Genomic DNA, 14,944 nt, shown 5'->3' on the forward strand with positions numbered 1-14,944 from the left:
AAAGAAGCGCTTTAATTTCATTCATTCGTCTTGTACATGCGCCCAGCCTTCCTCTGCGACTGGCACTGAGCCTTTTGAGTTCATTTTCCATTTCATTTCCACGTTCCTCCGTTTCATTCATTTGTCCAGATCCGTTTGCACAACTTTAGTGATTGTTCCAACTTTTTCCAAGAATATTTTCCGATTCATTTACAATCCACGCATTTGGTCAGAAAGCGCGAGATTGTTCAAATGTCCAAAGCCACAATTGCGCTATTGATACTCACACGGCGCGAGCCTCGCGCTCATCCAGCGGCGTCTCTGATTCATTCATAATTCCAAACGTGTGCCACGCCCCGTTGCGTCTTTGCTCCGGATTCCAGCGTTCCCGTGTCTTTGACTTTACCGGGTCTTTGACTTTGTTTTGGCTTCTAGTCAATCTTCGCTAAAAACTGCTTAGTAGCCTCCTTTGGGTGTCCGTTTCTTGACTCACACAAAATCCTCACGAACAAAAACTCACGTAGTCCGCGGTGCGTTTAATTATTTTATTTTGCACAATCAAAAAGATGCTGCGATGTTCTGCGATGTGCGGATATGCGCGGTCAAAGACCGTGTCGGTCACCCTCTGACTTCCATCTCGACCCGTCTCACCTGTTCCCCTTTTACCAATTAAGTTACTACTTCTCTGGCCCCGCCCTCTCCCGCTCCATACTGAAGCAAAACTGGTGCCTATCCCAGTGACTTCGGGCCTTAGGCGGGGTACATCCTGGACAGTGGCCAACACAGAGACATGTCTTTGGACGGTGGGAGGAAGCCGGAGAACCCGGAGAGAACCCACGGTAACACGGGGAGAACATGCAAACTCCACCCAGAGAGATCATGTGATGTTGGTCTGGTCCGGGAATTGAACCCATGATCTCCTTGTTGGGAGGCAAGAGTGCTAACTGTCTTTGCCACCGTGCACCGTGCACTGTGCACCCAAATTATTATTTTAAAAGTATAATTTGCCTAATTTCAAAAGCAAAGCAGAATGTATGAAGTAGCAGTACTCAAAGGGAGCTTGACACAGAAAATAACAACAACAACAACAACAACAACTGTATTTTAACAAAGTTTTTTAAAACATTGTATTATTAGACATATTCATATTCACATATATCAAAAAATAAAATATTTTGGTAATAAAAACACAAAAAAACCTTAATACACACGTATGGCGTGCACATTTGCAAATTGAACAACCGCTCAAAAAATTATATATATATTTTAAATTTATCCAAGTGAGTATGTGAGGAGTGACTTGAAAAACACAATGTCGATGAGGCTGAGGGGCCCTCTTGTGGAGCTGAGGGGCCCTCTTGTGGAGCCATGGTGGAGGGTGATCTGACGAATGTTAGTTTCAGCTTGGTTATTTTGAAGAGCTCATTAGTTTGTTTGAAAAACACACACATTGCGGTGCGATTGTCTCAGTGTGAACACAGTCGCAGTCTGGAGCCCAGTAAACGGCCGCTCTAGACAGCAACCTATTTTAGGTGGTCTTGGTGTAGTGTGAGCTTCTTCCTCTGCGCTGCAGGTAAAACCTTTTCTCTGCTGCCACCATTGTGCATCATCCTTAAGGTGCATTTGATTGTATAATTAGGGGTACTGTACATTTTACCTCAGTAAAAAACACAGGTTGTGTTAGTACAAAAAAAAATATTTCCTCTTAAGGGGCACAAACGATTATTTGGAAAGCTGAAACTTGAATTATATTTAAATTGTTTAAGTGTTTGAATAACTATTTTTTCAACCCCATAACGGGCAACTGACAATTCATATTGATATTTTATCAACCAAACTTAATACATCACAATTTCTTTAAAGGGTTTTTGTACATTTGGCACTGAACACATTGTTTTTTGTAAACAGATTTAAAATTGGGGTTCATTGATTCATTAGGCAGAATACTTACCATAACTGCTTCATATAGTTATATATAACTTTATCTATGAAGGTTTAATTCTAATAGGGTAAAATGTTTTATGGCACAAAAACAATTCAAATCATTTGAGTAACATATCAACTGTTACGCATTTGATGCTCCACTGTCTTATCTTAAAGGCGCAATGGACGATTTTTCGGCGATTTGAGAACGCAGGCGGAAGTGCACATGCGCACTCCCCCGTGTGGACTGATACAACACACACGTGCGTTTGTTTATTAGCGCGAAAGATTGCATTGCATCGCTCGTCTCCCGTAGATTTACGTCTACTTCTGAGTCAGCTCGAACTGTCTTTCTCCGTCTTCATTTTGCCCCGTACACTGAGGGAACTATATTATGATAGATCCATGCGCTTAGGCACGCGGAAATGTGGGACGAGCCGCACGCGGCTGCAGGTGAGCGGTAGGAGCGTTTTATGATTGATACGTGGCAGAACTAATCGGCAGTCCACGCCACGAGGAAATAAGACTCAGATTTGGGCCAAAAAAATCGTCCATTCAACCTTTAATTTATATCCAATAATCCATATTATATATTGGATGATTGGATTGGATTAATTGGATTCATGAAAATAGTTCATGAAAGAGTTGACACATTACCCAGTTGAGATTTTGTGCTTATTTAAGAGATCGGAATACCCACTCATAACCATGAACTATTCTTGTCAGTAAACTCATTCCAATCCAGTAAGCAAAACTAAAACTGAATTCCTGATAAATATGTGAGTTATCCAGTTGAAAGTGGGTACACAATAAATTTGCTGAATCTTTCCTATAATCTGAGCAGATTATTTTCACGTATCACTGCAAAAAAGATGAGGCTTCATTGTGGTGTAGAGTTTGTGACTACTTTGAAAAATAGTAAAAGTAAAAATAGTAAAAAAATTAAATAAATATAATATATATACATATGCACATGTTTGTCTTTACTGACATTTAGGTTGTTTTCTATGCCATTTCTTTTCAGAATCAATCAGAATCAGAATAAGCTTTATTGCCATTTGTCAATGAACAGGATTCACGGACATAGGAACTTGTCCTGGCGTTTCGGTGCAACACAAACATCAAACACTAAACAATGAATACAAAAACAATGGAAAATAAATAACTACCGGGTATTATAAAATACCATGTACACCATATACATTGATTGATTATTAAATATCGGGTTACCCAATTTTGTCCAAAGAGGGGGTGATGTTCAATGTAAAAACAAGGAAGTGAGCATGTGCACACATATCCACGCAGCCGTTTGAAGCCCAAGGTCATGTCTATAAACTTCAGAGCTGGGTGTGTGTGTGTGTGTGTATGTTGTTTGAAAAACAGAGTAAAAATGTTTTATATAATTATTACCATTCTCACAATGCTACTATATGTTGTCGTACATGTAGTCATATTTTTAAAATAGCAATCACCATATACCACTACCCATTGTCATTGTGTGTGTGTGTGTGTGTGTGTGGTGTGTATATATATATATATATATATATATATATATATGTATGTATATATATATAAATTTTATGTATGCACACATATACATACAGTACATATACATGTTTAACAATCTCTCCCCGCATCATTTCTGCCCCTTCCCTTTGTTTTTTTTTTGTGTTGTGTTCCTATTTTTCTCGTGTATGTTTGTTGTTTTTGACCAGAAAGATTAAAAACATTCAAGAGTTATCAACGGTTACATCAATACAATCAACCCAATGGCATGAGAAGTGTTACATTTAGCCTACTGAACCCAATCAAACGGACAAACATTTGAACAAAAATGAAAGAAAGAATAGACGTATATTTAGAAGAAACACATTCTAATAACACTGAACATCAAAAACTAATGAAATTCTGTTAAAAGAAATCCTATTATTCCTCATACAAAGGCAAGCATAGAAGGGGAGTTGCAATTTTGATTTCAAACTGAATCGTTTTTGAACAAAGTTTTGAATGCAAGGATAGAGAGGGCAGATATGTACTGGTTAAGGGGAATATTGATGGAAAAGTTTTCACTCATTTGAATGTGTACGTGCCACCAGGGAGTGATATTGCTTTCTATGCTAATGTCATGGACCTGATTGTAAACCGCTCTGAGGGAACCCTAATTTGTGGCGGATATTAAAATCTTCATATTCAGCCTACGTGTTGAACTCAAGAGACACTGGAGGAACAATAAATAAGAAGTTCCGCATCTTTGAAGAATATAGGATTGATTGACATATGGAGAGACAATCTGGGGAAACAAATCTAGGGACACATACAATCTATTCCAGAAAAGATTACTTTTTTGTTCTCAATAGACAGACTAAAATCAGAATCAGAATCAGAATAGGGGTTTATTGCCATTTGTCGATAAACAAAATTTACAAGAACTTGTCCTGGTGATCGGTGCAACACAAACAACAAAACATTGAACAATGAATACTGAACGGCATGATCTGTACATAATAAAATATAAAGTATAAAGTTATGTAGTCGCGCAATAGGAAGTGGTGGTATGTACATAATAAAAGTAAAGTTAAGTAGTGCAATAGGAAGTGACAGTGCAGTGAGAAAATGTTCTTGTGACGGGAGGTTCTAGTCCGAATGGACCGTAGCCTCCTGCCTGAGGGGAGTGGCTCAAATAGTCCGTGTCCAGGGTGAGATCCGACCTGCACATCCCAGAGCCCTGGAAACGTGCAGGTCCTGCAGAGATGGAAGTTCGCAGCCTATCACCTTTTCAGCAGAGCGCACAATGCGCAGTAGTCTCTGTTTGTCCCTGGCTGTGGCTCCAGTGTACCACACTGATGGAGGAGGTGAGGATGGACTCAATGATGGTCGTGTAGAACTGCACCATCATCTCCGCTGTCAGATTGGCTTTCCTCAGCTGCCGCAGGAAGTACATCCTCTGCTGGGCCTTCCCTGTGAGATAGCTGATGGTGGGCACCCATTGAGGTCCCGGGTGATGGTGGTGCCAAGAAAGCGGAGGGAGTCCACAGTGGAGATGGGGGAGTCTGAGATGGTGAGGGGGGGCTGGGGGGCTTTCCTGAAGTCCACAATCATCTCCATTGTCTTCTGGGCAGCCGGTTCACCTCCCTCCTGTAGACAGACTCATCTCCGTCCGAGATGAGCCTGATGAGGGTGGTGTCGTCCGCAAACTTAATTAGTTTTACGGAGTCGTGGCTGGAGGTGCAGCAGTTTGTGTATAGGGAGAAGAGCAGGGGAGAAAGTACACAGCCTTGTGGAGCTCCTGTGCTGATAGTCCGCGTGTCCGAGACATTCTTTCCCAGCCGCACGCACTGCCTCACTGGAAGTCAGTGATCAACCTGCAGGTGGAGTCAGGCACATTGAGCTGGGAGAGCTTGTCCTGGAGCAGGGAGGATGGTGTTGAATGAAGAGCTGAAGTCCACAAACAGGATCCTGGCGTAGGTTCCCGGGGAGTCCAGATGCTGCAGGGTGAAGTGTAGTGCCAGGTTGATTGCGTCGTCCACAGACCTGTTGGCTCTATAGGCGAACTGCAGGGGGTCCAGCAGGGGGGAGGAAAGGGACTTGAGGTGTCTGTGCCACGGATCTGTAGTGATTAAGTCCAATGATCCGGGGCTTCTTGGGGAAGCACTGAAGCTGATATAGGCACAATATAGTGATCATGCTCCTATCCACATTTTGTACAAAGGAACACGAGAATTTTTGCCACACAATCTCTTATCAAATCTCATTTCCTCATGGCGTGGTCAATTTTCAATTTGCCTGTTATGTCAGAGCAAAATACATAATCAGGAGCGGAAATGACAATTTTGGGAATACAAGGCTCAAAAGATTAAACAATTAATCTCTGGGGAGCGATGGTTCACCTCAGCGTGGTATAAAGCTTTAAAAGACACACATAACCCTTTTAACTGGGCACCCCTTGTAGTTGGAACGAGGCCATCATATCCCTGATACCAAAAGAAGGGAAGGACCAATCGACTGTGTCTCATATAGACTTATTTCTATTCTGAATGTGGACTATTGTATATTCAACTCATTTATGTCCAAAAAAATGGAACAAATACTCCCAAACTTAACTTGATTTGCAATGATCGGACCGGATTCATGACCAAACGACAAAGATCAGACGATTCTTACACGTAATGAATCATATACAAAAAGAACAAAACAAAGCCGCAATAATTAGTGTGTGGTGTGCGCTGTGTGGCGGTGTGCGCCGCGTGCCCCGTGTACCGGTGTGCGCCGTGCGACCGAACGCCTACGTGCCGTGATCTTTATACCTGGCGGTGTCTTTTGAGCATGGCGGGTCACAGCCGCAGCATGGCGGGCAGCCATGCGAAAACCCCTCAGCGAGAACACTGTTCTGTATTATTACTTACATGCACCTCCGATAGTTGACCTAGAATCTTGCACACCCCGCTTCAGAAAATCCTGGATCCGCCCCGACACACGCACGCACACACGCACACACACACACACACGCACACACACACACACACATTGCTGTACTCGTTTATTTTTTTTAAAAATACATACATCAGAACATAGAAAAAACACAAACTAAACAACAAAATAATTACAACAGAAGAGGGGATAAAATAAAAGCGTTGAGTTTGATCCACTTTGCAAAAGAGAACGTTTGTTTAAAGTAGCTTCTGATTTCCCATATTTGTCTTCATGTCTTACATGTTCATGTGTGTCTGTACTTTCCTTTGAACTAAGTAAAGTGATGTAAAATGAATAGTGGTAGTAAATCTCTAAAAAACGCAAATAACTTATGCCAAATGTATTATAAAATAAGCAATACAGTAAATGCTCCCTTTTAATAGGCTAAATGGCGATCACTTTGGTATTAAGGTGTGAGTTGCGTTACAATTTCAGTGATACATGGATGTGATAGTGATAGTGATAGCCTCTTTGCGTTATGTGTAAAGTAGATTGTACAGGATTAAGACTGTAAGGTATCGCACTTGATTACTCGACGCAAAGGACAAACAGTTTATTGTGCGTGCATCACTGGCAGTAGCATGCAGATAAATGATCAACTCGAGACACTCCGCTCTCGTATAAATCCCCACGCAGCACCACAAAATCTTCTAATTGGAGCCTCCACGTCCACAGCCTGTTAAAAGAGATGTGGGATACATGCGTTCTCACTTCCGGCAAATTACCAGTACATCCGGGAACTTGTACCCGCCGCCATTTTGACCGGGTGACGATTGCAACAGCTGGACAGCACGTCATTTTCTACGTCATACTGAGCGCGGCATAATGAGCTACGAATATTATAATTATTTAGACGATGACCGCAGAAAAAGGTACATGACAAAGCTGTCATTCCTTGGTCTGATACCAGCGGAATGTCCCTATAGAATGCCGCAAGATTTGTGGAAGGAAGCCCGACTGACTGGCCTGATGTGGATTGGCCCAGTATCTACAACTATTTGATTGAAAGCCAGGGAATTTTCACCCTTCAATCTAAGTTTCTGACTATCCAATACGCGAACATTGCATCCAAAAACAACGCAGTATTTTGGCATTTTGGTGAATATAGTAGCCGTGCGGTTGTAAAGTACTATGCCGCGCTCAGTATGATGCAGAAAATGACGTGCTGTCCAGCTGTTGCAAGCGTCACCCGGTCAAAATGGCGGCGGGTACAAGTTCCCGGATGTACTGGTAATTTGCCGGAAGTGAGAACGCATGTATTGCCAGATAAACAGCGGACAGGACTATTACAGGCTACGTTTTTCCGGTTTTGAATAAAGTGAGGTAAGACACGCCCCCAAACAACAGCCCCACTTAAACTAGCCCCAGTCAACCCATTACACGCCAACGCAAGCCCCGGTCACGCAGCACGGAGGCGGGGTTTGAAGAACATACGCATTATCAACTATGCAAAATTCATATTCCATACTTTACAATACATTTTTGCTCGTTTATGCTTTAGCAAGCATTATATACATAAACCATGTCATGTAAACAAACCCCTGTGCAGTAAGCGGCGTTGTGCAACTTAAAAACGATTCACACCGGAAGCAAAGAAGGGTAAGTCTAATTTTTGTTCCCTTGCCTCCTCTACTCTTGCATTTCTCGTCTCCTCTGCTGTCTATCACGCCCACTTAGAGGATGTAGCCAATAGGATTCTTCATGCCTCTATCCTCATTCGCTTTGCATCTCAAGTGGGCTCGGTTAGAGTCGAGGATTCGAGGAGCTGAGGTTTTAAGGGGAAAGGGAGGAGATATTGGACGCACCCCACGGGAGACTACGGAAACAGAAACTTTCGGACTTGTGGCGCGGGAAGCAGTGAGGTGCAGGAGGACACGATTTTGAGAACATTTTTGTTGTAAAGTATAAGTAAGATAGTTAGTGTTGGTTTTCGTACTAAACGTGAAGTTGGACACTCTGCGGCTGCCTGTCACGGTAAGAAACTCGGTAAATGTTTTTGCGCGATAATTCTTAATGACAATGTATACACGTTCCGGAGAAGATCAATCACAGTCAACAATGAAAACGTGAAGTGGGATGCATAATCTGTCTCACATTGTGCAATTCATATCAGAAAATGTGTTCACTTTACGCTTCTAGGCTGTTAGGAATGCCATACACGATCGCATAAGCGCTCCAAGTTGGAAATGCGGTGTTGTTTTCTATCTACCTCCAGAATTTTCGGGCACAATTGGCTCACATAGTAAGTATTTAATCTTAGTTAAAGTGTATTTAACAAGTTGGATCCCGCAAATCCCTAAACTGTAGTTGACATGAATATATTTAATTTAATCACTGGTAACATAACTGCAACCAAGGCCAAAGCTCCTCTAATAATTTACACATCCGTTCATCATTCCAGATACTTTTTACTAATATAAAATTTTAATGGAAATCTGCATGAATAATAGCATATTATATATATCTTCAGGCATATGGAATAGTCCAGGAGCCCCCATCTACGTAATTATTTGTATTAATCATTTGGCATTATTTTTCAATGGTGTAATCATCTTATTTCGGAATTTGGCTTGAGCTCGACCATCTGACATAATCCTTCTTCCGATTGTATTAGTTAACATAACTGTCGATTTCGAGAGAAAATAACTTCTACATAGACAAAGTTGTTGTCAGGCCGCCCAGAGAGCAACCAGAAGTGCAATTACAACGGAAGTGCTGATCTGTGGCAAAAAGGGCAAAAGATGGCGAGGCAAATAAGGTCAACAGAGCTCCGGATTGTGACATCACACATCATACAATTTTCATTTAGTCCAAGTATATATATGACAGATTAGACTACCCATTCGACTAAATCGCAGTGAACACAATTATATTGAAGATTAGTTGTGCATTAATATGGACATTTTAGGCTAATACCAATGTTATGTTCAGGCTTGGACCGATAATCGATATCAGGCTGATATTTTTTTTTATTTTTGAATATTTTTAACAAAGAAATAATGCTGTAAACTAATTAAATTCAGTTCTGAAATACAGATGTTTAAAAATGTATAGAGCCAGTTAGATCACAGAATACCCTTCTTTGGGAAGAAAAGGAAGAAGTTTGATAGAACTATAATTTATGTAGCGCTGTGTTTAGATATAGCTATGCTAGGCTTTTCCATTCTGTGGATTTCCTGTTTTATTTGGATTATTTATCAGACTCTCATCACCGTGTCACTTCCTCAGACTCCGTGTCTGATTACACACTCTGTATATTCTCCTTTCTTAAAAAAGGAATTAATCTAGACTGATTGTCTAGGAGGAAAACTACTCAAGTAATGTCTGGAAGAAATATCACATTTATCGCGGGTTGCGAGTGAATTTGTTGCATATATTTAATGGTAAGTTTTTAGAGCTTTTAAAAGTTTTTAACTTTGTCATTTCTGGGCCTCTGTCCACAGAGCTGTTGTTTTCTTCATTGTTTTCTTCCTGTTTCTGAAGGGCTGCCGAACCCTTTATTTATCCCATAACTGGGAAATTCCAGACCATGTATGACATTCCAGACCAAATATGACATGGGTAGAGTCAATCCACAACTGTTACCGCGCAACATTAACGTGATATGCCAAACAATTATACCATATACTAGAGATGCACCGATTCCAAAATTCTTGGCCGATACCGATTTCCGGTTTCTAAGGAGGTCAGACCTGGCAAAACCGATTTTTCCGATACCGAGTTTCTATCTAGCCACTGATTTTCCCACAAACTACCCAGTATTATATATATGAAAAAGGTGCATGTATACAGGACACACGTTTTAGAATATAAAATGTAATTTATCTTGTGGAAAAATAGAAAAATAAATAACTATATATAAAAATGATATATTTATTTATTTGTGCAAGGACGGTGTAATTTTTATTAATACATTTTAGAAAAGGGAATATCATCATCATTAAATCGGGCCGGGAAGCGTTTGACGATAGTCCGCCATGGTCCGCGCCATGACAGTTTACTGTTTACAAGTGAAAATTTGCATGCTGTGCGCTGATTGGTCGACAAAGTTTGTGTGCTTGGCTCTGATTGACTGAAGAGCCGTGGTCTGGAAAATGCCGAAGCTCCACGTTTGCCTAACCTCAGCGGCCAAATACCATGTAAAATACGGTGCGATGCGCCGCTCAGGTTCTTCCTTTTGTGAAATGTTCCACAGTATGATTTTAAACATATCTAACTATTTGATCAATTACAGGGATTTGTATTACAAAAATAAAATGTTGTTTTATGGTGTCTCCTGTGGATACGTTTTATGTTATGGTATGGTCTAGTTGAAAAATTTGACCACGAACATGGAGAAAGAACGTTTTCAAACATTCCAAGGGGGAGGGGAATTTATTTAGTAGTTCGATTTGAACTCCAGTCAGACTGACCACTCTCTGTCTCTACAGATCCACTCTGTGACCACAGGGGCACATGGGGTCCTTTGGACTTCAACAAGAATGTACAACGTTTTCAGAGATCAAATATGGAAAGGTGGGTGCACTGTAGAAAAAAAAAAACAATGAAATAAATTATGAATTAATTATTTTCACAACTTATCTTAAACACTGATTTTGCAGCATTAGCTCCGTGTGTCTTCGCCCCGCCATGTGGACATGTTTCATACTCGCGGTCCACCGAGCTCTTTCACACAACAAACTCTGCTTCCCTGTCACACTCGTAAGTTTAAAATACGCCGCTCTCTCCTTTTTTGTGCTTTGAAACAGCCAATGCATCCATGGAAGCAGCAGGAGGACCGCGAGCATGAAACCGAAAGTCCGCAACGACACGGAGGCTAAAGTGATTGGCACTCTGAGCTAAAGCGACAAAATGCAGTTACAGTTCAAAACACCAGGGATCACTTGCCTCGCTCAAATTTTATTTTAAGTTATGTGACATAAACGCAAATGAATTCATTCTGACAAGTTAATTAGGACTGTTGAAGTGAAATGTTTCTGTTTTGGGGACATACTCAAGTGAATTTAAGAATGAAATGTAATGTTATTTTAAGCAGAAACTATGTTATTTGTTTATTACTATAAACAATAACATTTATTTAAAAATGATTTAATATGCGTTTTAATGGTTTACAGAAAGGTTTACAAAACTCCGTCTGTTGTTTCCTAACGATCCAATTGCACTGCAAGATTTACCCATCTTGGGTCTAGGATGACTCCAATATTAGCCGAAATCTGCGATCTTTCTGGCGTGTTTACGTGCCTAATGCCTACTACAATACCTAGCCTACTACAAGTAGCACGTAAACACGCCAGAAAGATACACGTAGCCTAGCCTAGCAGCTATGTATTTTGCCTCTGCAGCAAATAGATACATACATAATGTATTTTGCAAACGTGGCAGTAGAAATATGATTTTAGTAGCGTAGTGCTGACGGGAGGTTGAATTGAAATTGCTTACTTTGCTAATGATCACCTAGGGGCAAGTTGATAAAGACGCGTTTTCAGATAGTTCCTTAATTCATCCAGCCACGGAGTATTTATAGCCATCCAATCTCTTGTAACTTGTCAGTGCTTCAGCAGTGTAGAAGACGATTTGTTGATCAGGTAATTGTATATGTATATGTCACTGTTGCTGCCGAAGAGCCGCGACTCGCCGAAAACACTGGCTGTAACATCGCTTTCGGCAGGGAGTACGTGTCTGGGCATCCTATCTCACAAATCTTTGATAAATAATGCTCTTTGTGAAGGTCTGACAACCTCACAGCATATTCAGAAAGTCCATCATTTGCAGAAAGGTCCGACATCACAGTGCGTGTACGTGTATTACGTTTATCCAGGGCTCAGATTAAGGATTTTCACTTGTATAGCGGCGCTGCTAAACAATCCGTTTAGCAGCAAACTTTTGGAAAAAATCCAAATTTTTCCAAATTTGTATAGCAATTTGATAATTGCATAGCAAAACACGAAAATGACTAACAATCAATATTTTCCATTGATGTAACACGATTATTTATTTAAAATGTATTTGTAAACATTCTATTTAAAAAAAAAAAAAAAAAACTCTTTAACAAATTAACTTTGAAACACTTTTTAAACATTTTTTCTTTAAATAAAACAGAAAACTTGCAAACAAAATTAGTTTTTGAACAAATTAATCAACACAAAGTCAGATGGCCTTATTGACAACTTTCTTCCATTTCATCATCAATCAGATGACTATTTGCAGGAGTCTCATTTACATATTAATCGTCATTACACTCACAAAAAAATATGTATTAAGCTTCTGATGGAAAAATAAAGGTTGCTGTGGTGTCCATCATGGTGTATTTTATGCGTTATTCAAATTGTACCGCTCTATTTGACGTTCCATTCCATTTTTCGTTTTTCTATTTGATGACGGTCCCTAAGTACTCTCGTCTCGGCTCCGGCTGCACATTTGATGACGATCCCTAAGCACTCGTCTCGGCTCTGGCTGCATATTCGGATCAGTGTAATTCGCTGCGCCCAAAATGCGCATCTGATTGTTAAAAACGAGGTTGTAGTCACTTGGCAGTGTAAATATGAATATTTTGGCTGTGTATGATCTGCAAAGACTTTTGCGTTTAGGAGCTATTGACCTCGGAAGTCTGAATCTGACGCAAACTTTACCGCACGTGGCTCCTCCCACTTTCTGACTTGCGGTCTGAGACAGCAGCGGGACTCGTCATGTCAACACAGTGTCCTACATGTGTCATGCCGTTATTGACGATTGATTGACGAGTGATCAGTACTTTTAGGCGCTTTGGTTAAACAATTGAACACGCATTTTTGTATCGCAAATCCTGCGATACAAACACACTTTTTTATGACGAATGCATCGCATTTGAGAGAAATTGCGTCGCATTTTGCGATGCGATACCGCTTATTCTGAACCCTGTGATCAGTCCTATATTCTTCAAGCTCCTCCAGTGCCCCTTGAGTTTGATAAGTGTTTGAGTTATGCAGGTTGGACATAAAGATTCCAATAGCTGCCACCAGCTATCAGGTCCATAATATTAGTATAGAGTATACAGGCTGAGAAATAGATTTTCAAAGTTAGGGGCCCCAAAGCAATTTCAGGGGCCCACAAGCGCGCGCGGCGTCATAAGAACAAGATAAATGTGTTGTTTTTAAACCTGGTTATTAGCATGTAAAACAATTTAAAGTACTTTCATCTGTTATTTGATAACTAAAAACTATAATACGATAAAATAAATACTGTTTACAGCATTTGACACTAGGAGATCTTGTGAAATATATGAAATCACGTCCTACAAAATAAACTACTAACATATATACTTTGCCCCAAAAATTAGACCGAGCATTTCCAAGGACACGTGAACGCAACACGAACGCAGCGGCCAATCAGATGCCCGCTTTCATTGAAATTAGATCACAGACACCGTGATTGGCCAATGAGAAGCAAGAAGACTGCGAAGTGGGCATGTCTGTCAAAACAAAACTTAAGTGATGAAAATGCCCCAAATATGGCCAAATTACTAGTTAAATCTTGATTTTTTTCGAGGAATTTAGATACAGGGGCACGGCGGGCCCCCTCTTAATTCAAACCCCGGGCCCGCCGGAGATTTGACTGCTTACGGGCCCCGGGCCCCCGTCTATTTCGCAGCCTACTTATACCTCACACTATGAATCTCCCAGAAGAGGCCAGTTTGAAACGTACGTTGAAATCTCAAACTTTGAGTTAGTGGTTGGAGCAGAAACTACTCCTCTAGCTCCGTGGGTAACGGCAACGATTCAAATGTAATTTAATTTGTTATAAACTTTTTTTGTTCTAAAACATGAGATGCCAAGCTAAAGGTTAAATCATTTTTAAAAGCTGATAACAATACAAATAATACATAATGTTTGTCCTTTAAGACATTGTTAAAATACAGCGTTTTAAATTTCACTGTATAAAAATACAAAGTGAATATTAAAGCATTGTGTTGTTATTGCATTACCAATAATCCACATTATTGTACAACCTATATAATTTGCCAATAAACCCTTTGCGTTGGTGAATACGGAAACCAAATCATTAAAATATCAAATAAACAAAGTGAATGTGATTGGGCTTTATTTATCTTCTATGTTGACAGATTACCACTATACAATGCCATACAATAAGCCTGTCCTCAAGCAATGAAAAACATTGCCAAAACAAATTGAGTGGATTGGCACAACAACAGAACACGCCTGTTTTAGCACTGTATTTTAATTAAAGCAAACTCGCCACATTGCTGTTACCTTACATTTACTCATCAGCTATGAAATAGTGGTCATAATAAAGGAGAAGGAGTTTTTCAAAACTTGCATCTGAAAGTTTTTTTTCTCCCTTGGAGTGAGGACACGAGTCACTTGTTGCACAGTGCGCATGCTCACAACACGCCGAGTGTTACCCTAACACGGCTAACGCGTTACCCCATCTGTTTTTTTCCCCCACATATTGTTTACGTTTTTTATAAATAGAACTTTGATATTCAGTAAATATGTTTTACTTGATGAAATTTGAACTTGAGATTGACGATACAAATGCAAAACAATTTGGTGAACAACAATATATTTGTGAAATC

At 40.3% G+C, this 14,944-nt stretch overlaps 1 protein-coding gene across 1 annotated transcript in view; it reads left to right on the forward strand.

The window, feature by feature from the left end:
• The first annotated feature begins 10,833 nt into the window (after positions 1 to 10,833).
• Positions 10,834 to 14,944, forward strand: part of brca2 (BRCA2 DNA repair associated) — a 41,289-nt gene continuing 37,178 nt past the window's right edge. The window contains exon 1 of the mRNA XM_072465589.1: positions 10,834 to 10,887. Coding sequence (XP_072321690.1) covers positions 10,854 to 10,887 — 34 coding nt within the window. The 5' untranslated portion in view covers positions 10,834 to 10,853. The remainder of the gene's footprint in view (positions 10,888 to 14,944) is intronic.

The sequence above is a fragment of the Eucyclogobius newberryi genome, unplaced genomic scaffold, assembly GCF_026437365.1.
Source record: "Eucyclogobius newberryi isolate DKJ021-1_F unplaced genomic scaffold, fEucNew1.0.hap1 SCAF_5, whole genome shotgun sequence".
NCBI classification, from domain to species: domain Eukaryota; kingdom Metazoa; phylum Chordata; class Actinopteri; order Gobiiformes; family Gobiidae; genus Eucyclogobius; species Eucyclogobius newberryi.